The sequence below is a fragment of the Excalfactoria chinensis genome, chromosome 29, assembly GCF_039878825.1.
Source record: "Excalfactoria chinensis isolate bCotChi1 chromosome 29, bCotChi1.hap2, whole genome shotgun sequence".
NCBI lineage: Eukaryota > Metazoa > Chordata > Aves > Galliformes > Phasianidae > Excalfactoria > Excalfactoria chinensis.
Window position 1 is genome coordinate 456174 of NC_092853.1, and position 22134 is coordinate 478307.

The 22134-nt window shown below is 44.9% G+C and overlaps 2 protein-coding genes and 1 long non-coding RNA gene across 5 annotated transcripts; 2 read left to right on the forward strand and 1 right to left on the reverse strand.

The window, feature by feature from the left end:
• Window positions 1-1419: 1419 nt before the first annotated feature.
• On the reverse strand, window positions 1420-22040 carry LOC140263384 (uncharacterized). Of its 3 annotated transcripts, none has more exons than XR_011905902.1 (6): window positions 21808-22040; window positions 18269-18387; window positions 17683-17798; window positions 3911-3991; window positions 2671-2808; window positions 1420-1528 (listed from the first exon to the last, which is right to left on the reverse strand). It is a non-coding gene; the product is annotated as an uncharacterized lncRNA (long non-coding RNA). The 3 variants fall into 3 exon arrangements; XR_011905903.1 differs by lacking the exon at window positions 1420-1528 and adding an exon at window positions 1535-2427; XR_011905901.1 differs by lacking the exons at window positions 1420-1528; window positions 2671-2808 and having other exon boundaries at window positions 3696-3991.
• On the forward strand, window positions 4984-8455 carry LOC140263362 (sulfotransferase 2B1-like). Its single transcript, XM_072358242.1, has 7 exons — window positions 4984-5004; window positions 5920-6094; window positions 6419-6627; window positions 7034-7160; window positions 7726-7820; window positions 7904-8084; window positions 8313-8455. The coding sequence occupies exons 1-7, from the start codon at window positions 4984-4986 to the stop codon at window positions 8453-8455; spliced, it is 951 nt and encodes a 316-aa protein (XP_072214343.1).
• LOC140263383 (scavenger receptor cysteine-rich domain-containing group B protein-like) lies at window positions 14102-18323 on the forward strand. Its single transcript, XM_072358263.1, has 5 exons — window positions 14102-14731; window positions 15197-15526; window positions 15862-16191; window positions 16699-17028; window positions 18289-18323. Exons 1-5 carry the CDS (start codon window positions 14197-14199, stop codon window positions 18321-18323), a joined length of 1560 nt encoding a protein of 519 aa, XP_072214364.1. The 5' UTR covers window positions 14102-14196.
• Window positions 22041-22134: the final 94 nt, after the last annotated feature.

Sequence of the window (22134 nt, forward strand, 5' to 3'; positions counted from 1 at the left end):
ACTAACACTACATGGGACAAGCTGGGATGGGCAGCAGAAGCAAGGAGACCCAGTTTGTTGATTTCTCACTGGGGCAGTGAGAGAAGCTGATGAGACAATCCAACCCTCCATTAACCTGAGATACCCCAAGAAGCTTGATCCAGAGGGGAACCTCTAAATCCCACATCACGTCCCATAGGATGTGCTGGTGGGTGGGAAATCCCAGGGCATCTCAGCCCACTATGGCTGGAGTTTCTGGGTCTGCCCTGCTCTTCACTGAGCATCCAATCACACCCAGGGCAGGGAGGGAGGTGAAGCAGGAGGTGTTGGCCCAAGCTGCAAGATGTGTCCTGTACTGCTTCTGATGGGGACAGTTAGTTTCCCTCCTAGCAGCTCAGCAATGAGAGACAAAGAAAAGGAGGAAGGGAGGAACATTTGAAGTTATGGTGTTTCTCTTCCCCATTAACCATTATGCAGGATGGAGCCCTGGAAATGGCTGAAAATCTGCCTGCTGTTGAGAAGAAATTAACTAATTCCATATTGTGCTTTGCTTGCACGTGCATCTTTGGCTTTGCCTGCTAACCTCTATCTCAGCTGACAAATTTTCTTGCCCATTCCTTTTCATTTCTCTTCCCTATCCTTGCCTGATAAGGCATTAGGGCAACAGACCTGTGCAGGTTCTATGGTGAAAAAGCAGGAGAAAAAAGCAGCTGCAACCAGCCAAAGCAGGGGGGCTGGGTTTCCAAGTCCAGTTTCTGGCTACTTTCCCTGCTAGAAGTGAATGAGGAAACCAGTCCTTGCGTTTGCTTTCAAACAAAGAGTCTTTGTTTGCACAGCTCTGATGAAGCTGCTCAGGTTACCATCAGCTGTCCTTGCAAATCCCATTCTATCACTGCCTCACTGTGAGCATTTTAGCATTTTATATACACATATATTTACAAACAGACACACTCCTTTTTTTTGGGGGGGGAGGGTGCTGGGCGGGAGGGTGGTAGGGAGATCACTAGAATATTTTCTTTTCTCCTTCTCTATTCCCCTAGAAATTTAGGTGTTAATTTAGCTCTTGCTGGGAGAACTTTGTTCCCCATAGTTTTCTACTGATGGGGAATGAACACACTTCCAATGGAAACCTTCCCGTTGGCTACCAGACAATGCAAAGGGAAGGGGAAGGGATGGAGCCTGGCTGCCTTGACCTCTTCTTTAGCACCTTTGCTGGTGGAGTGGATTGAAATGCATTTCCTGCATATTTGGGATGACTTCTTTTGATATTGAGGATAGAAAACCCACGCTCCCAGCAAAGAACATCAGGGTGAAGTGGGAGAAAAGCATAACAAAACTTAACAAAGGGTAAGAAAACATATATATATTTATATATGTACATATATATGTATGTATACATAAAAATACAAGCAAAATTAAATATAATTACCCACATCTGCTCAGCATGCAGGGAAGCGCTCCTTCCAGGATTCCATTGCACAGCTCAGTGCTTGCAGCATGCAGCCAAAAGCCTCAGGGTGATTTCTATCATGTGTAGGATGGGATGAAGCTATGCCAATCATTAAAATAAAAAAAGAAGTAGAAAAAAACACACAGTTTCCAATCTTAGACCAATCACTGCAGAGACTGCTGGAGGAGTCACAACTCAGTAGCTCTCCCTAAAAGCATTCATTGTGTTCCCTAGCAGATGAGTTTTCCTCTCACTGTGTGACACAGCTTTCAGTGCTGGAGCTAAAATACATCAAGATGGCAAGGGATAATACTTCATAAGAGCAAAGCTGCTTCATTTCCTGGGGGAGAAACACCTGAAGCTTTGAGGAAAGTCTGAATCCAAAACATTTCAGAGGGATAAGAAGCAGAAAATCAATGCAAGAAATATGTGATTGCGCTGGTAAGGTGTTGCACAGAGGATGTGTGCTGGTTGAAGATGCTTTGCTTTGCATGCACAGGTGTCCAAACTTTTGGCTTGACTGGGCTGTACTGAGTGAAGAGGATTTGTCTTGGGCTGTATATACGAGTTGCTTTGAAAGTAATGCTTCTCACATACATTTAAATGGGAAATAAACACTGGTACAAAAAGCATAATAGCACTATTTGGTAGGGCAAATTCTCAGCTACAAATCACTATTATTCAGCACAGTCACCACCGTTAGCTATGCATTTTCATGAGCTATGAACAAGAGCCTGCATGCCGTGCTCATAAAAATCTGCACAAGCAGATGTGACTGCTGTCACTGTCATCACTGCTGAAATGCCTCATGGTGAAAACCACCACCTCCTCTCTGTGCTCACATCTACCAATGGTCTCCATAAACACTGAGCAAGTATCAATGAATGTCAATGGAAGCCTTTTTGTTCTGCGTGGAGGAACTGAATACCACCCCTTTGCTTCATATTCACTTCCATTCACCAGACACCATTTCATCAGACTGGCCCCTCTGCTGCCATCTGTCACACAGCAACAACATTTAACAAAATACTGGTGGGAAAGTTCAACCTTTACTGACATCCCACCAATATCTGCCTCTGGCATCATGCTCCAAAATATTAAACCAAGAGGAATTACTTTTGGAGCAGCCCTCGTAAAATATAGAATACAGTTACAGGTAGCCAAACATTTTAATTCTTAGCATTTTTATTAAGATTAAAAAATAGAGAGCAACAAAAGCATGAAACTAGTGGGATATTGACCTTGTGTTTGTGACCCATGTCAGTCTGGCTCGATGGCAGTGGTTGCCATTCTCGGTGAGTTCTCATGGTGTTCATCAGAGATTTCTGATACTCTTCCTGTGCTTCATCCTTGGCAACAGCTGCTCACCAATGTTCATACTACCAAAAGCAAATGAATAAGGCATGACTGTGAAGCAAAGGATATTTTTCTCTTCTAACAGTCTGGTAAAGAGATGGGACCCGTTTTTGAGCTGAATGATTGCAGCTCATCATATTCCATTTGAAAATAAATACCTTTCTGTCAACAGAAATAGAGTGTTAAATGTACCTAGAATGTCCCCATGCCCTTGTTTTCAACCCAGACAGAGTTAATAGGACACATCTGTTGGGGTGGTGCACAACAGGACTGCCCATGTCATCATCACTGTTCTCCAAACCCTTCCTTCTGCATTCACTTTGAGGAATCTCTGAAATGCTCCCACGCCAAAACCAGACAAGTTTGCCAATACCTACAAATGCTAACCCTAATCCTAACTGATCCTAACTCCAATGCTAACCCTTAACTTAACTCTAAGTCATCCAACCCTAACCCTAACACTAAACCTTAACTTTACCCTAACACTAAACTTAACACTAACCCTAATCCTAACCCTAAGTGATCATAACCCAAGCCCTAAACCTAACCCTAACTCTAATTGGACCTAACTCTAACCTTAACTATAAGTGATCCTAATGCTAACCCTAATTGAACCCAACTTTAACTCTTATCAATCCTAAACATAACTCTTATCCTAACCCTAAACCAAACCCTAAACATGACCTTAACTCTAACCCTAATCAGAGGATACTCACAATTAGAGTGTTTGGAATTACTATAACTGTGTAGTCAAAACCAGCAGTATATTCCTATTGCCCCACACTACGTAAGTTTTAGGTGAAATCAGTGGGGAAAAAATAATAAGAATAATTAATTAACTAATTAAAATTAATATTTATTTTCCTTTCAGTACCAAACCATGATATTTACATTTTTTCGGTGCTTTATTAATGTTTAATTCCCACTCAACTTGATCTCTTTGGAGAAGAAGCAATGGGATGATTGCATGTGCTCCTTGGATGTGTGAATTCTGCTTCCCTCTAGTATGAATACTTCTTCTTCCATGAGCCATGACTCCTCTCTAACACATTAATTAATTGATTTTAAATTAAAGCAGTAATTTAAAACAACTCCCATAATTGATTTAAATGAGCTCTACGTTACCTTGAATTCAGGTTTCACTGGACGTGGTTGTGGTTCCTTTCTGAATCCTTGAACCATTTAGTCACACATCATCGTTCTGTTCTGAAAGGTTAGAAGGCATTAAATCATTCTTAAATGATACTAAATTTCCATTAACTGCAATATAAAAAAAATGGAATTTCCAACTGTTACATGCTGATATTTTTACTTGAAAACATTGACAATTGTAGTTTTTGCCTTTAAGTTTAATACAGAAAGACCTGGCTGTAGTTTAATACCCTTCCCTTTACTTTTTCTTTCTTTAGCTCCAGCAGCGTGAATGATTTATTACTAAGAAAAATTCAAAGTATCTACAATTTATTGTTGTCTTTTTCAGTGTTTGCTCTCCCTTATCTCACCAAACAATGTTGATTGTATTTCTGTACCTTTAAAATGTGATAAAACATGTATTTCTAACAGATGTGATGGCTTTATTTTTAAAACAACTCTATATACAAAATGAATGTGTTTTACAAACGTACTAATTGCCCAGTTTTTTAATGATCATTGGAGGCAGGCAAGCCTTCAGTTGTTAATTAGCTACCAATTATAAAAGGACAGACAGATCTTCTTCAGGTAAATAAGTGGAGTCTCTCTTGGACTGCAAGGGAAAAACAATTCTTTGTAATTAATGTTCTGTGGCTTTCCTTTTAGTTTAGTTGAACTTGTGTCTCAGCTCCAAGCAACAAAGGGGTTAATTGTGCTGATTACTCCCACCGTGCCTGTGGATGGTTAACATTCTTCTCTGAAGTGTTTAAACATTTCTTAATCCCATTTTCTCCTGTTTGCTTTGAAAACAGAACACGGTCGAAAGGGAAATCACTGTTTTAGTTGTTTGTCCTAAAAAACAATTGTCTTCTGCACTCAAATAAAATATTTACTACTTCTCAAACATTTTTTGACACTCATTATGTGTTTTATTTACTTTTTGATCTACTTAATCAGCTCATTGTGTTACAGAAAGTTGTCGGACTACTTTTTTTTTTTTTTTTTCAAGCAAAAACTTACTCCATTCATTCCATTTAGAAAATACTTTTAATTTAACAGATAACCACATGACTGCCTTGTTACAAGGAGTATTGTTTGGGTTTTGCTTGCTTCTAATCAATGGCATTAAACAGCCCTGTACTTGGATCTACAGAGGCCATACATTGCTGCATTGGGGGAAAACTTTCCCTCTTCCTCTCCCTTTAATGCCACTCCAAAGGTTTCTCATTTGACAGAACAGAAAGGACCTTCAGCTCATGGGAATAGGGAGGCTCAAGTGCTTGTGGGCTTTTCAGAGCAGCTGTGGGATATATAAATAAGAAATGAAGGCACTGCAGGAGGAAGCCATTAATGTTTGGTTTTTTTTTTATATATATATATTTTTGAAAGGAAATGGAGAGTTCCATGGGAAAACATAAGAGCACAGAAGAAAAGTGTGGTTCTTGCAGTGGATCCGGGGCAGAGGACACACAGGACTAGTTTTGCTCACTGATTTGCAGGAAATGGGTGACTGTTGGACTTTGGATCTCGTTAATCATTGCTCCAGAATGGTGCAACAAGGAAACCATTTTCCTCCCCTTTTGATTCTCTACCCAGCCTCTGGAAGCAGAGCAAAGCTCTATGTTTTTGTAGAAAACAAGGAGTTTAGGGTTTCCACCTGCCTCCTGTCTCCCAGGTTGTCCAGGCTCTTCCTAAGATAGCTGCTATGCACCCATCCCAGCTCTGAGGGCAGGTAAACACATGGGGCAGCAAGGGAGGGGGAGGAGTGGTTGACCCCTTAGCAGAGATTTAGCCTTAGGGCTCCTTAAATGCCCTGTGAACTAGTAGTCCTTCATTTGGATCCCCATAAGGAAGGATTAGAGAGGATCTGAGTGTGTTATCATGCAATACAGAGCTCTTCTGATGTCAGGGAGATGGAATTGCTCCTCTTTGGGATTTATTATGCAGGAAGAAATTTTCCTGTCTTGAGTTCAGTGCCCTACCATTCTTTCTCCCTGCTGTAGGTCTGCAGAGCTGCAGCACCCTGTTGCCATCCAAGCAGAATGCCGGTGCACTACGTGATGTATGAAGGCATTAAATTCCCTCCTGCCTACAACTCCGTGCACAGCTTGAGTTTTGCCCACAACGAGTTCCTGGTCCGGGACGATGACATCTTCAACATCACCTACCCTAAATCTGGTACCACAGGGATGTCCAAGGGAGGACTGAGAGGCTGGGAGAGTTGTTCTGGATGGGTATTGTGGGGAGATCTATAGCAGGTCTATGGGACTTGGGGAGCAGTTCCACTGTTGTTCAGAAGATGAATCTTCTCTTGTGATGGGAACAGGAATATTTATGTTGATAGATATATATGCATATATATTTATAGCACAGTGGTTGTGCATGGGCAAGGAGGCAGTTTCTGCATGGGGAACAGACTTGATGGTGGCATTGCTGCTGAGCTTCGTGCATCCTGAAGCCCCATGCAAATCGCTTGCTCTGTATTTCTGTTGTACCTGGTAGGCACCGTGTGGATGACTGAGATCCTGAGCCTCATTCGCAGCCATGGCCATCCCAGATGGAACCAAACTGTCCTCAATTCTGATCGCATGCCTTGGTTCTCAACTCGCCTGGGTCTGGAGGCAGCCCTCAACTACCCCTCACCTCGCCTGCTGACCTGCCACCTCCCCAGGCACATCTTCCCCAAGTCCTTCTCCCATTCCACTGCCAAGGTGGGATCACAGAATCCAACATATATCCAACCTATCTCCTGTACATGCTTTCATGGGCTGGGTATTCATGCAGTGTCTGAAGGGGAGCCTGGGAGGACCATTGCCTATCATCTAGGAAACACTGGAATGATAGGAGCTTGGGTGAAGACCTTGGTAGGGCAACCTACCTACTCTCCAAAGAGAAATATGCAGCCCCCCATCTCACATCTGTACCTTTGCATATTCTTGGGAATCTCCAGTGTATTCCTCAACCCTTGCCTGAAGTCTACGTCATTGAATCTTGCACAGAATTGATCTTCCTTTGACAGACCCTTCCATTTGCAGATCTACCCCAGTGCCATTGTCTGCAATTATCCTTTTCCCCCCTATTCTGAGCATCTTACTCCTGTATGCACTTCTCCCCCAGGTTATCTACACCCTCCGGGATCCTCGAGATGTTGTTGTTTCCTACTTCTACTTCTGCAAGATGTGCAACAGCTATGAGGACCCCGTGTCCTTTGAGCAGTTCTTGAGGGACTTTCTCAATGGAGAATGTGAGTGTAGTTTCTGCTTGCTCAGGGCACATTGGGGGTTCCCTGGCACCTCTAGCTCTATAACCTCTTCTGGTGGTCCACTGATGATGGTTGCAAGAAAGAACTTCCTCTGTGATAGAGGTGAAATTGTCATCAATACATTAGAAAGCCCATAAATTCAGTTGTTATTTCCCTGCCTTGTGCAGATTTCAGTTGTCTCTTGAAAGTCTTGGTCAGCAGATCCCCTAAATCCATAGGCCAGGACACTGGCATCCTTCCATCCCCAACCCCTTCCCACCATGGTCTGTGTCTGCTCGCACTCCTGTGTTTGCAGGACAAGGAAGCACCACTATCTCAACAACATCTGTTTGCTCAAGGAAACGTCAGAGGAAAGGTGGCTGGAGAAAACCCCATTGCTCATCTGCAATAGCTCAGCCTCCTAGTCCCACCTGATTTCTGGATGCTGTTGCTCAGTTTTGCATCTTGTCTACATTCTCCCAACCCAATGAGGACCCTCCTCCACCCTGCATGCCTCATGCCATGCCATGATCAGCCCATAGACTTGCTGCCTTCTGTCTCCCATCAGTGCCCCATGGCTCTTGGTTTGAACATGTGCGAGGCTGGATGGAGATGAAGGATAGGGAGAATTTCTTCTTCATCACCTATGAAGAGCTGAAACAGGTAGTGATCTTGGCAGACCCACCTATTCCAATTGTGTTGATGTGTCACCCTAGGTGGTAACATGCTTTTTCTGTGTCCCTAAGGACCTGCAAGGCAGTGTGAGACGCCTCTGCCATTTTCTGGGGCAGAATTTGGATGACAATGCTATCTCCTCAGTAGTGCAAAATGCCTCCTTCGCGGCCATGAGGCAGAACCCAATGTGCAGCTCCATCTTGCTCCCCACAGACATCATGGACCAGACCAAAGGCCAGTTCCTGAGGAAGGGTGAGCAGAGGGGGCCCCATCAAAGTGCTGGGTTTTGGCATCCCCATGGGAGCACAGGAGAGGATGATGAGGACAGCTGCACAGTCTCTTAGGTTAAAGGAACTGGGTCCATGGGGATGGCTACTCATTTTGGACAGCACTTCAAGGTGGTAATTGCACCCAAAAACTGAGCAGGAAGGAGAGTTTTGCAGTGGTGTGCGCTCTGAAAGAAAAATATTCCTTCCTCAGGCATCTGTGGGGACTGGAAGAATCATTTCACAGTGGCACAGAGTGAGACCTTCAACAGAATCTACCTGGAAAAGATGCAGGGATTGGACATGGCCTTTCCTTGGGACAGAGATCAGGATCCAAACCAAACTGAGGCCAGCTGAGCAATGGGTATAAGCCATCTATTGGCAACTGGGGTAACTGGTGGCTGTTGGACAAAGGGAGTTGGATCCAGGGGTAAAAATGGCTGTAACATGAAGCAGAGTGACTTGTTTGTCAGCTGCTGAGATGTTTCCCTGTGGTGACAGGAGAGCAGGAGAGAAAATGGGGAGGGAGGTAAATGAAGAGGTGTCCTTTCTATTTGCAGTTCCCAATACACGAGTGCTCTGAATCCATGGAGTTTATCCAAGCATGACAATATACTGTCACGTCTGGGTGATGCACAGGATTGAATTCACAGGAATGTCTGTACAAGACGGTGTTGCAATTGCACCTCTGTTGATCTACCCTCATTGAGACTAAACTAAGTGATGAGTTTGAATGAAGCAGAGCCAATTGTGTGCTGTATCGTGGGGATTTAACAGCTCAGCCTTGTCAGTGAATGGGAAAAATGTGCTGCGGAACAGGAACTACCAAAGGATCATGGCCAAGTGCATCACAGATAGTCAGGCTTGTATAGATTTTTTGTCTATGCCAAACCCTACAGAAAGACTTGGGGAAATCAAAGAAGGGGAAGACTGGATTTTGAATGGAAGAATGGATTTTGGCTTAGACACGGTTCTGTGATTTGTGTATCTCCAAGCCTTCACAGAGCCTACAGAAAAGCCCAACTCTTTGCAAGTCCCAAAATACAGCTTGTAAAATACCCACAGCTTTACTTCCTGGACATCCAGCCAGAGACAGTTGGTCATGACTCCAGCTTTGGCCAGACACCACCTGATCTATCCTGCCATAGAAAGTTATCCCATGGATGGTGAGCAGTGCCTTCCACATTGGTAGGACTGGCATGTCCATGTTGTGCAGTGTCATAGCTAGAAGGTGACCCAACTTATAGTAAGGCTATTAACCTAATTGGCAGTGCAGACTGACTTGCATTTATGGTGCGCCCATTCATACCCATCACATTCTGCTTACTGATCATCAGTGTGGGAGCTCAGAAAGAAAGGACATGTGGCACAGCATTAAGAGATGCCTACAAAATCATGGTCAAAATTGTTTCCTCTTACATAAACTACAGTTGTATGACCTATTTCATGTGCTGATTGCCTTATCTGTATGTTTGCATTCAAGCTATATGTGATGCATTTTATACCCGGGATGATATTACTCTCCCACCACCCTGCTAATACTGTGGGATTGGTTCAATGCTTTAGCCAAGCTTTGTATCAAGCAGCCTATGGAGCAACATGCCATATTCCTATCCCAATGAAGATGTCTTAAGCACTGTATGGTGTCTCCAAAATCATTCAGTATAGGAGTTAGGAGATACATATATCTATGATATGTACTATTTTCCTTAGACTCTTCTATGGAGCACTGTTTTGCATTTTTGATGAAAATAGACCTGATTGCTCACTGGTGTTTTAGTTGCTGCTGAGCTGGAATATCATGCTGGTATTCTTATCATACAAGGAGATCAAGTTAGTAAGCTAGGAATTTCCCTTGATGGCTGGCTATGATGGACAAAAGTAGTCTTCACATGCCTTTCAACAGCAGCCAGCATTCTTCTCCATTACTTTTCCAAGAACTGAGGTTAGACAAAGAGGTCTGTAGTTTCCCAGATCTTCCCTCATGCCAAAACCCCACTTTGCCTTTAGTGAATTTTTGAGATAAATCCATTTATAACATCTGCTGATTCCTTTGGAGCTCTAGAGTGAATCTCACCAAGCTCCATGGCATTATGGATGTAAGAAGAGGACCCTTACAATTTCAGTGTCCACAGAAAGAAAATCACTGCTAACCCTTAATCATGATCCTGAAACACACAGACCATCATTTGTATTTAATACCCAAGATCCCATTAATACTATAAATAGAGACAAAAAACAAGTATCCTTCAGAACAACAAAATCAGACCAAGGTTCTAAGACACTGAATGGCAGAATAGCATATGGGATCAAAATTAGAGGGGCAAAGGTACAAAATGAGATAGGTAGAGTAAATGGTACAACAGGACAACATTCTGTTGCAACACCACATTTACAAGATGGGAAAGAACAGAAAACGGGTTTGTTAGCAAAGCAGAGAGGACAGGAAGATAGTGAATGTGTGGGCAAACTATACTGAAGGGTTAACTTATTTCCACTTCCATTTTTGATAAAATTATTCCTATTATGACACATTAATTTATATGAAGCAGATGTGACACGGGTTGAAGTACTGAACACACACTTAGGAAAGACAGATATTTTGATCAGAATGTAAAATCAAAATCCTTTCCAAAATCACCATTAAATATTTGGGGAAATGGCAAAGGTCATCTTTAACAGTGCTTGTGAGATTGGGAAGGTGCCAGGTTCTGGTTGGTTTGATCTAGTGTATGTGTTTAGAAATGAATGAATGAAGAAGTGAATGAATGAATGAATGAATGAATGAATGAATGAATGAATGAATGAATGAATGAATGAATGAATGAATGAATGAAGAAGAAAGAAAATGCAACCAAGAGAGGACAGAAGAAAGGGAGAGACGGAGAGAAGGAAGGATGCAACTCTAGATAATTTTAGAAGATTCAGTCAAAATTCAATTCCTGGAAACTATTGAACGGAAAGCCAGTGCTTCTGTTTGTAGTCACCCAAAAGGTAACATGCTACGAACCATCAGCAAACATCAGTTTGTTGAATTTAGCTATCAAGCAAGCAATCTGCTATACAAATATAACTCAGGAATTACTGGCCAAACTCTCACAGGCAGACAAGCTAAGGATCAGTATCAAAGCACAACTGAATCAATAACATATGGGTATTGTGAAAAAAACAAACAAACAAACTTCACCTGAAATGTCTGTAATGAGAAGTCTCATTTATGTGTAAAATGTGTGACACTCATCTTCTCAACAGCTCTGAGATCTCTCCTGCACATCAGTGACAGGGTGCAGGCAAGAAGAGTGTTGGCCAACTGTTGGCATGCTTGAGGCTGACCATTAGGGAAACAGTGACAGCTATCAGAACATACGAAGCAGGGTAGAGATGAAGAGGTCCCTTCCAACCTCTGTGATTCTTTTATTTCTGTGGGAACCTGCTGCTTGCCTCACCAGCAGCCCCAAGACCAGAAGAATGAACTGAACACTGAACACAGAGAAGCAGCACCACAGAATTTCACAAGCGTGTCCTTCCTCTTGGGACAAATTTGAGAGAAAAAAAGTGAGATAAAAGAAAAAAACTCTTCTTAAAAGTTGGTGCTTTTCCCCACAGAAAATGGTTCTTTTGTTTTTGAATTAGTGGCAAGGCGTGAAATTGACTTTCCCAGCTCTGCCTTGGCACTAATACCCTATCCCTGCCTGGAAGGTCACTCAAAATTCCACGTGCTTCCATCCCTGCCACTGATGGTCCAGAACAAGCTGAGCTGAGCTAAGAGGACTTGTTTGTTCATCAGATTCCCGAAACAGTCCAATTTCACAATCCTACAGCCTACATGATGGCAGAAGATTCCTGGCAGAGTTTTGGCTTCTCCTAGTTGCTGAGGGAGGTGGAATGGAGGTAGGTTTTGGGATAGAGGGGAGGAGCCAGGGCTGTAGGGGCCTCTCAAATACCCCATCCCTTGGGTGCATGTCTTGCCTCCTCCCTGCAATGCTCTCTGTGACCAACATGAGGTTCCTCCTCCTGCCATGTCTTTGGGGTAAGTGGAGTTCTTTTCTCTTTGCTTTCGGATTGGCATTCCTTTGCAAGTTGTTCTCCTTCTCCATTACTGTTTATTTCTATAGCACGAAGCAAATGTGACATTGCAAAGAAGTGAAATGCAACTGGTGGTGTCTGCAGTGAGCTGAATCCTTCTTCCCCAGGTTAGATGTCTTCAATTAGTCATCCACATCTGACAGCTTAGTGTGGATGCTCAGATCCCCTCTCTGGAATTTAGACATCCACAGCTGGACAGTTGGATGCTGCCCCTTCCAGACACCTCAAGTGCCTCATTCAGAAACTGAATCCCAACCCTTATGAGAAAACTGCACATGGCTGGGTTCCCTGCCCTTGTTTCTATTCTGTAGACTCACAGCATTTATAGGTTTCTGTGTGTTAAGGATGGAAGCAGAACTAGAAATCTTCATAATATCTAAAAGAAAGCCAAGTGGAAAAATGGACTATAATGCTAATGCCACTTGCAGTGTCAGCAATGCTGCCCTTGCCTGAGGCTTTTAATCATTGCTTGGGACCTTGCCAGACTGCCACATTTAGGAGCTGAAATCACTGTTTGTACTGAGCCCTTCTTTGCTGCTGACCTTCTACACTGCGTACAAAGTTCCCTTCTCCTGACTTCCCTGGACAAATAGATCCTGGCAAGTTCTCTCTTCCAGGGTTTGCTTCAGCATCTATCCAGTCCCCAGATGAAGCATTAGTCACTTTGCACAGGTTTCCATCTCAAAGGCACCTCTTTGCACGACCCTGATTGTTGGTGTCCATGTTTCATTTCACCAACCCTAGGATAGGAGGGGTATGTATCATTGCAGTGATTGCAGAAGCCTAGATAATTCAGCAGCCTGGAAAATGACTCACAAAATGACTGCACAATGGACTATGGATGAGTAGAATCTCAACTGCTCTTTTATAGTATTTCCTCATTATTTGCCCAAATACTTAATTTTTTTTCCCATTGCACACATATTTACTTATGTACACATACATTCTCATTTTCTTTCATCTGATCTCCCAGTCACAAAAGCCACATGCTCTGAGACAGGGAAAACCTTTGTCAGCAGGATTTGGGTGTCTGAGAACAGTGTTGAGCTCTAGCAGAGCTCTCAGTAGCCTTGTGTCTTGCTTTCCTGAATCCCCATGTCTTGAGGGTCAATTAAACTCACACTAACATCCTCTATTTCTTTCATTTCAGCTTCCCTTGCAGGAGTCCTGCTGGCAGGTCAGTATTTGTATCAGTGAGTGAGTATTCACTTCTGTCATAAAATGTCACACAGAATGATGCTGTGCATCAAGAGATTCAATTGTGGTACTCAGAACAAAGAGAATTTGGTCCAAATCCTGTTACTGTGGCCAATAATTTTGTCTATGCTAAGCACATTCTCCTGAGCAGCCAATGGAGGGGACATGACTCTACTTCCTCTCTATGAGGTGCAGATCTCTGGGTGAAAGGAACAGTAAAAAGTGAGATCATTGATAAAACATTGACTATTTGAGAAAAGTTAAACCAGAAGTTGCAATATCCTCAATATTGAAGTCTGATCTCAATCATATTAATGTTAACTCCTCCTTGAACAAGGAAGAAGGTATTTCATGTTTCAGACCCTCATTCATTTTGATCCCTGAGTTATTCCCCCCCAGATCCATGCAAAGGGATGGTAGTATCTAGAGATACGCTCTTCTACAGATAGGGATCATGGCAGACATCATCATGATTTGAAGATCAGCAATGGGAGGGTCTGGGGGGGTATTGAGGTATTGAGTTTCCTCCTGGGTTCAGTAACAGGATCAGGCCTGAGTAATAAAGCAGATCCTTTCCAGTCCTGGACACTGACCATATTCAAGTCTGTAATAGCAATCTACCTGCAAACTCTGCCCCTAATTGAGGAAACTCAAGCATTTCCTTTCAGAAAGGGAGAAAAAGTCTCAGTTCTCTTCTTCCCTTCTAGCAGACCAGTGCCTTATAGCAGCATCTGGCCTTAACCTTGGGGAAACTAACCCAATAATAACACTGGAGGAATTTAGGGGTGGCTACATTTTTCCCATAAGAGCTGAAAATGAACCCTGTGATTTGTTTTTCAAGATGGACTTCTGGTCATATAAACAAGTGCAGCATTTGGCCATTCTCAAACCAAAGCCATGTTTCAATCAGACTAAGATTTTATATGCTAGATTTGGCAATAAGGATCTTGGTTTGTAAAGGGAAGGAAAAGCCCTCTTTCTCATTCCCTGCTTTCATCCTGGGACATCTTTTCTCTCCAGAAGATGTAGACACCAGCACGCTTGGGGTTCGTCTGGTGGATGGTCCGAACAGATGCTCTGGAAGAGTCGAAGTGCTTCACAATGATGTCTGGGGGACTGTTTGTGATGAAGGCTGGGATTTACGGGAGGCCAGGGTGGTGTGCAGGCAGCTGGGATGTGGGGCAGCATTATCATCCCCCAAAAAGTCCAAATATGGAGAAGGGAAGGGCCAGATCTGGCTGAGTGATTTGGACTGCAAAGGGACAGAAGGGTCCCTCTCCGACTGCAGGTCGAAGCCATGGGGAGAGAATGCCTGCAACCACGTGGAAGATGCCAGTGTGGAGTGCTCAGGTAACCTCCAGATCTTTCTGCTTTGTGTCCTTTCTGTCTTAAGAGAGCTATGGCACAATTTCTGAGCTATCCAAGTAGGAGGTTAGGGATTCTGAGTGTCTTTGTTGAGCTCTAGCATCCTATCAGAGGATGCTAGATCCAGAGAAGCTGTATCACATGTCCTACAGAGCTGGGATTGGATACATTTGGTCTTCTCCCTCTTCTGACAACCTCTATCCTGTTTTATTTCTCCACAAACCTTTCTGTTTAGCCAGAAGGTAGGAGGGGAGCCTTTGGCAAGTGTTGGGGATGAGCAGAGAGTTTTGATACACTGTGGGAGATTTTGCTTTCTCCAGGTGGTCAGGGCACAGTGACTTCTCCAAAACTTCACCCTGGCTTGGCTTTTTGTTTTGTTTTGGTTTGTTTGTTTGATTGGTTGTTTGGTTGGTTTTTGTTTATTCATTTACCTATTTATTCTATTTATAGGAACAGAAATACCTGAGCCAGGGCCACTTCGTCTGGTGGGAGGCCCAAACCGATGTGCTGGACGAGTTGAGGTTCTTCACGAAGAGCAGTGGGGCAGTGTGTGCCATGATGAATGGGACATCAATGATGCCCAAGTTGTGTGCAAGCAACTGGGTTGTGGGGATGCAGTGCTGGCCCCAATTGCAGCAAAGTTTGGGCGAGGAACTGACACCATCTGGCTGGATGATGTGAACTGCACAGGGTTGGAAGCATCTCTCTCTGAATGCCAAGCAAGGCCGTGGGGGGACCACAATTGTTACCACGGGGAAGATGCTAGTGCAGTTTGTTCAGGTAATCTTTGCATTCTCCTCCTTTTGCTAGCAGTGTGTTGGGATGTCCTTCATACGAGTGTAGGTATAATCTTGGACAGGAACAAGGGCTTACTACAAAGTACTCCCCAACTGCAGGTGCTACTGGTTTGGGGTCGTTGCACCACAGAAGATAGTTTCAATTTGGTAGGTTATCTCCTCACTGTGGTGCTCTCTGGTCATTTTTCTCCAGCTCAACCTAGAGGTTAAGGTCATCCATAAGCACTGGAGAGAGATAATACACAGCACAGGGACATAAACATCCACATGCACAAACTTCTGCCTTCCTGACCATGCCCTCTCTGGATTTGCCCACAGATTCGGGGATCACCATCTCCACTTCAGTTCGCCTGGTAGGAGGCCCAAACCGCTGCTCTGGGAGAGTTGAGGTGCTTCACAACAATGTCTGGGGGACCGTGTGTGATGACAACTGGGATTTACGGGAGGCCAAAGTAGTGTGCAAACAGCTTGGCTGTGGGACAGCCCTATCAGCCCTGCCGGAGTCAAAATATGGAGAAGGAAAAGGTCAGATCTGGCTGAGTGATTTGAACTGCACAGGGACAGAAGGGTCTCTCACTGAATGTGAAGCAAAGCCATGGGGAGAGAATGTCTGCAATCATGTGGAAGATGCCAGTGTGGAGTGCTCAGGTAACCATCTCTGACCCCAACACTACATGTGCTGAGCAGTGGGATGAGCAGATCCCAACATAATCAGCTTGAAACAGGGTTCATCCGAGCCCCTGTGGAAAGGGCAGTGAAGAGCTGTGTGTATCTGCTGGTGGAAACAGGGACACAGCTAATGAACTCATCCCATCACTGACAGCCAGCCTTGAGAAGCAGTGGTGACACATGGATATGGCATTAAATTTCCCCCTACATGAGACCACTGTGGTCCCTTGTCCCACCTCTGTCCCAAAGGCTCAACAGTCTCCTTGAGTCAGTAGAGCCTGCAGCCATTCATGAATACCAGGAAAACCTCCTTCTGCTCTTTCTTTACAGTGTTTGTCTGGGTTTTCTGCTATTTTATTCCCACTCCAGAAAAGCCCAGGTACTCTTAGAACTGGCATATCTCCAATGTGTTTGAGGACCTTTGCATGCTGCCCACGGGCTGTGAGGGATGCTCCCTTAACATTTGTTTTCTTGGCATTTCTACAGAGACAGATATTTCTGAGACTGGACCAGTTCGGCTTGTGGATGGCCCAAACAAATGTGCTGGAAGAGTTGAGGTGTTCCACGAGAACCGTTGGGGTAGTATATGTGATGACTACTGGGACATGAAGGATGCCAAGGTGGTTTGCAAGCAGGTGGGCTGCGGGTCACCACTGTCAGCCCTGGGAGGTGCCCGCTATGGCCGAGGGCCAGATGTCATCTGGCTGGATGATGTGAGTTGCGAGGGGACAGAAGAAAGCATCTTTGACTGTAAGGCAAGGCCATGGGGTGAACACAACTGTTATCACGGAGAGGATGCTTCTGTTTTCTGCACAGGTAGTTACCCATCCCTTCTGAAACATGAACTGATGTGGGGACAGGGGGAAATAGTTTTGGCAAAGCCAGAAGGCTGGAGTGCAGAGGACAAAAGGAGAATCTCAAGGGAATCCTGGGAAGATTCTCCTTCCCAGGAGTACAGAAGGGAGCCATAAGGAATAGGAAACATCTGGCTAAGATGGATGTGGTGGACCAGTTGGCAACTGCAGAGCACAGAGACATTGGTGATAATGTGACTATGGGAAGGATCACAGAATCGCAGACTACTGCTAACTTAGGTTCCCTACACCAAGTTTCACAGGAAAACATTCAGGCAGGTTTTCAACATCTCAGAGTTGGAGTAAACTCCAGAACTAGACACAGTACCCCAGATGTGGCCTGCCCAGGCCAGAGTAGAAGGGGATGATCACTTCCCTCTACAAGCTGGCCACACTCCTTCTAATGCACCCCAGGATACCATTGGCCTTCTTGGCTGCAAGGGCACCTTTTGGCCACCAGAACAACCAGGTCCTTCTTCACAGAGCTCCTTTCCAGCAGGTTGTCCCCTAGCCTGTACCAATGCATGCTGTTATTTTTCACCCCACCTCCTAGAGTGCAGGACTCCACACTTGTCCTTATCACTCCTCATAATATTCCTTTCTATCTAATACTTACTTCAGACTTTCCAGGTGTCACTGAATGGCATCATCTGGTCATCTGGTGTGTCAGCCACTCCTCCCAGCAAGGGAAGGCAGAACAGTTTCTGGGACAGGAGGCAAAGACAGGCATCTCTGGAAAGTAGAAGAAAGACAGCTGGAACTTTAGGGAGAGAGACCCCCCTGTATCATCCATGCTTAAGTTGAATGCTCTGAAGCCTCTATGACCCCAATTCCTCATTTTTAATGCTCTTTCTCTTGGGTGAGAATCTTAGACAGGCTCTACATGGGTGAAAGAAGGAGCCCTTGGTTGTCTTTGGCTAGCTGCTGTGCTGTAGGTGTTTCTCAGACCCACACCGTGTTGTCAGGACCAAATGGTGACCTGGATCAAGCAGTGTGTTGTGCACTGGGATGAGAGTTCATGCAGTCACATTCTGGCTTCCATTGGAACTTGTTCAAAGCTCCAGTGTCTCGTTTTCTTTGCCAGTATCCACACATATGTGGATATAATCTAAACTGTAGACCTTCTTGTAGAGCAATGTCCATATATCACTTTTTCCTGCAATTCTGGTGCAGAAGAGTTCCTGAGAGGAGATATCACTTACCTTGTCCCCTTCCTTTGCAGTTAACAAGGATCTGGAAGAGACAGAAACATCATGAGTGCCACACTGTCCCCATCGGACTGTGCTCGTCTTGTCACATGAGGTGGGCCAGCAAAGTTCAGCTGAGAAGGAAAATGGCAAAGATGTTACAGAAACTTTCATCTGCCACAATGGGACAAGATGGCATTCCCACAAAAAAGCAAACACCACAAAGGATCAATAAACTTCCCCTAAATCTAAAGTTCTGTCTACCTCACATATTGCTTATGGACCTCAGGTGACTGAGCACATATCTGGCACGAATATTTCTCCAACACGATGAATACCAAGGTTGTGGAAATATCTATGCTGAGAAACATTTACCTCCACTGAGATTCATTCTTGTAAGGAGGCCACCCACAAAATCATTAGAAAGGGTATTACACAGGGCATGCTTATTTTATAGGTGTATTTTCCCTGCCTTATAGAGAATCAACAGCCCCCTTGAGGAAGAATTCACCCCTCTTCCTCTCTCATTCTTCCTACAGACTCAAACTGGCCCTTCACAGGTGGACAACTCCCTGTTTTGGGGATGTCCAAACAAGACTTGATGCCTAACACAGGTTATCATTATCTTTTTTGTGTGATTTCATGCAATATGCTTTGTGCCCATTAGTACAGCGTTGATGCTTTATCCGAGGAAATCAAGGAGCTAGGGTCTCCAGCCCAACATTTACAGCCATTGCCACAAAGCTGGTCAGCCAAGTCAAGCTGTTTTCATGGGCAGGTGACATTACAGCCTACCCAGGATAGAGTCCCTATACTTCATAGTAGCAGTATGGTCATGTGGACTTAGGATGAGAATAATGTTGGTCACACACCAGTGTTTTAGGTGTCACTGAGTGGTGCTCATACAACACCAAGTACTTTTCAGCTTCTCAGCAAGAAGCACAAGGAGTGAGAATGGGACAGAACCAAGACAATTGATCCTATTTGGACTAAGGGATATCTCACATCACATAGTGTCACACTGAACAGTTATACTGCGGTGGGTGGATGGCTGGTGGGGTGACCACTGTTTGGGGACTGGCTTTTCATTGTTAGAGCAGAAACAAGGTGAAGTTCATGGAAGAAAAAAGAAAGGAAGAAAAAAGAAGAGAAGAAATGCAGTGTAAGTGGATGTTTGTATATATACTTATGAGTTAAAAAGAAATAATAATAAAAAAAACTAAAATGCTCACAGTGAGGCAGTGATAGATGGAGATTTGAAAGGACAGCTGATGGTAACCTGAGCAGCTTCATCAGAGCTGTGCAAACAATGACTCTTTGTTTGAAAGCAAATGCAAGGACTGGTTTCCTCATTCACTTCTTGCAGGGAAAGTAGTCAGAAACTGGACTTGGAAACCCAGCCCACCTGCTTTGGCTGGTTGCAGCTGCTTTTTTCTCCTGCTTTTTCACCATAGAACCTGCACAGATCTGTTGCCCTAATGCCTTATCAGGCAAGGATAGGGAAGAGAAATGAGAAAGAATGGGCAAGAAAATTCATTAGTTGAGATAGAGGTTAGCAGTCGAAGCCAAAGATGCACATGCAAGCAAAGCACAATATGGAATTAGTTAATTTCTTCTCATCAGCAGGCAGATTTTCAGCCATTTCCAGGGCTCCATCCTGCATAATGGTTAATGGGGAAGACAGACACCATAATTTCAAATGTTCCTCCCTTCCTCCTTTTCTTTGTCTCTCATTGCTGAGCTGCTAGGAGGGAAACTAACTCTGTCCCCATCCGAAGCAGTACAGGACACATCTCACAGCTTGGGCAACACCTCCTGCTTCACCTCCCTCCCTGCCCTGGGTGTGATTGGATGCTCAGTGAACAGCAGGGCAGACCCAGAAACTCCAACCATAGTGGGCTGAGATGCCTTGGGATTTCCCACCCACCAGCACATCCTATGGGACGTGATGTGGGATTTAGAGGTTCCCCTCTGGATCAAGCTTCTTGGGGTATCTCAGGTTAATGGTGGGTCGGATCGTCTCATCAGCTTCTCTCACTGCCCCAGTGAGAAATCAGCAAACTGGGTCTCCTTGCTTCTGCTGCCCATCCCAGCTTGTCCCATGTGGTGTTAGTTTGGAAGACTGATGTGAGAGCTTGCTTCAGTGGGGCTGATCTCCAAGCTGCTCTCTGCCCAAATGAGCAAAGACCCCCACCCCAGATGAACAAGACCCTTTTACACTTTCTCTCAGGCTTTCCACTGTTCTGTTTTCACTCCACCTTCCAGCATCCTGACCTCATAGAGAAGCGCAGTGATCTCAAGCAGATTCTCCTCAGCACACCCCAGTCCCTCAGCATGGGAACTGAGATCACCAAGAAGACAGGTGTGACCATCCACAATCCCAGGTCCGTATGGTAGCCACCAGGCCTTATCTTGAGAAGGTCCCTGAAATATGAGCATGAATTTGAGAGAAGAAAAGGTGTGCATGGAATGCTGGCAGGTGAAGAGGGTCCATAAATGGTGCAGTAAGTGCAAAGGAAGCAGAATGGAGGTAGGAGAAACCATGTCCTGGGCTGGTGCCAATGGGGAAGCAATGCAGCCTTGTTGTGAACTTCTTGCAAAGAAGATAAATAAATTAAAAAATATATAAAACAAAAGAAGGATCATGATCAAGGATCATGAAGTTCCAACCACCCTGCCTGGCACGACCACCAAACTTCCACGTTTACTAGATCAGGTTGCCCAGGGCCCCGTCCAACCTGGCCTTGAACACCTCCAAGGATGGGGCATCCACAACCTCCCTGGGCAGCCTGTTCCAGGGCCTAAACACTCTCCTCCCCCTAACATCCAACCTAAATCTTCCCTCTTTCAACTTAAAACCGTTTCCCCTTGTCCTACTATTATCAGCCCTTTCAAAGTTCACTCCCCACCTGTTTATAGGTACCCTTCAGGTACTGAAAGGCTGCAATGAGGTCACCCCGCAGCCTTCTCTTCTCCAGGCTGAACAAGCCCAGCTCCCTCAGCCTGTCTTCATAGAGCAGGTGCTCCAGCCCCCCGATCATCTTCGTAGCCCTCCTCTGGACCCTTTCCAACAGCTCCACATCTTTCTTGTACTGAGGGCTCCATACCTGGACACAGTACTCCAGATGGGGCCTCATAAGAGCAGAGTAGAGAGGGAGAATCACCTCCCTATCCCTGCTGGCCACCCCTCTCCTGATAGAGCTATCCATCAGCCCTTGGCCTAGGGGGATGTTCATCTCTGTTAAATGATATCTGAGTGCTTGGGGTGTATCTTGAGCCCTGCTGTACAAGTCCAAAGCCTTCTCCTTCACACCGACGTTCTAGAACTCAAGGAACAAAACCACCTTCACCCAACAGTATGTGCTGGAGATCTATAAAACATAGATAAATCCATAAAACAACCATGTCTGGGGAGCCTGGACAGCCTCTACTTGTCCATACACAGTGACCAATCCCATTCCCAAAGCTACAGGAAGGAAAAACTGGACAAAAAAACCACCTTTTTCACTGTCAGGTCTGTAAGGGATTTACCTCACCTCAGGGATTTACCTCACCTCAGACACTAGGCCCGACCATAACAAGGCCATCATCAAGGTACTGCTGATGGAAACGCACGGATCTCCTCCACAGCACACAACTTGCTTCTGCCGCCATCCCTGAAGCAGCTCCTTCGAGGAGGTTCGCCATTAGGCTTTCTTTTACCTGAAGAAATAACAACTTAAAACGCGCTCATTGTGACTACGGCACGGCCTACTCCGCAATACGTTCTGCGCATGCTCAGCCTTCCCCTCACGGCAGCGCGCTCTCTGCGCATGCGTAGCTGGCTGCCACCGGAAGTTGCGTCACTTACGGCGCTGCGCGGCCGGAAGTGGGGGGGGGGA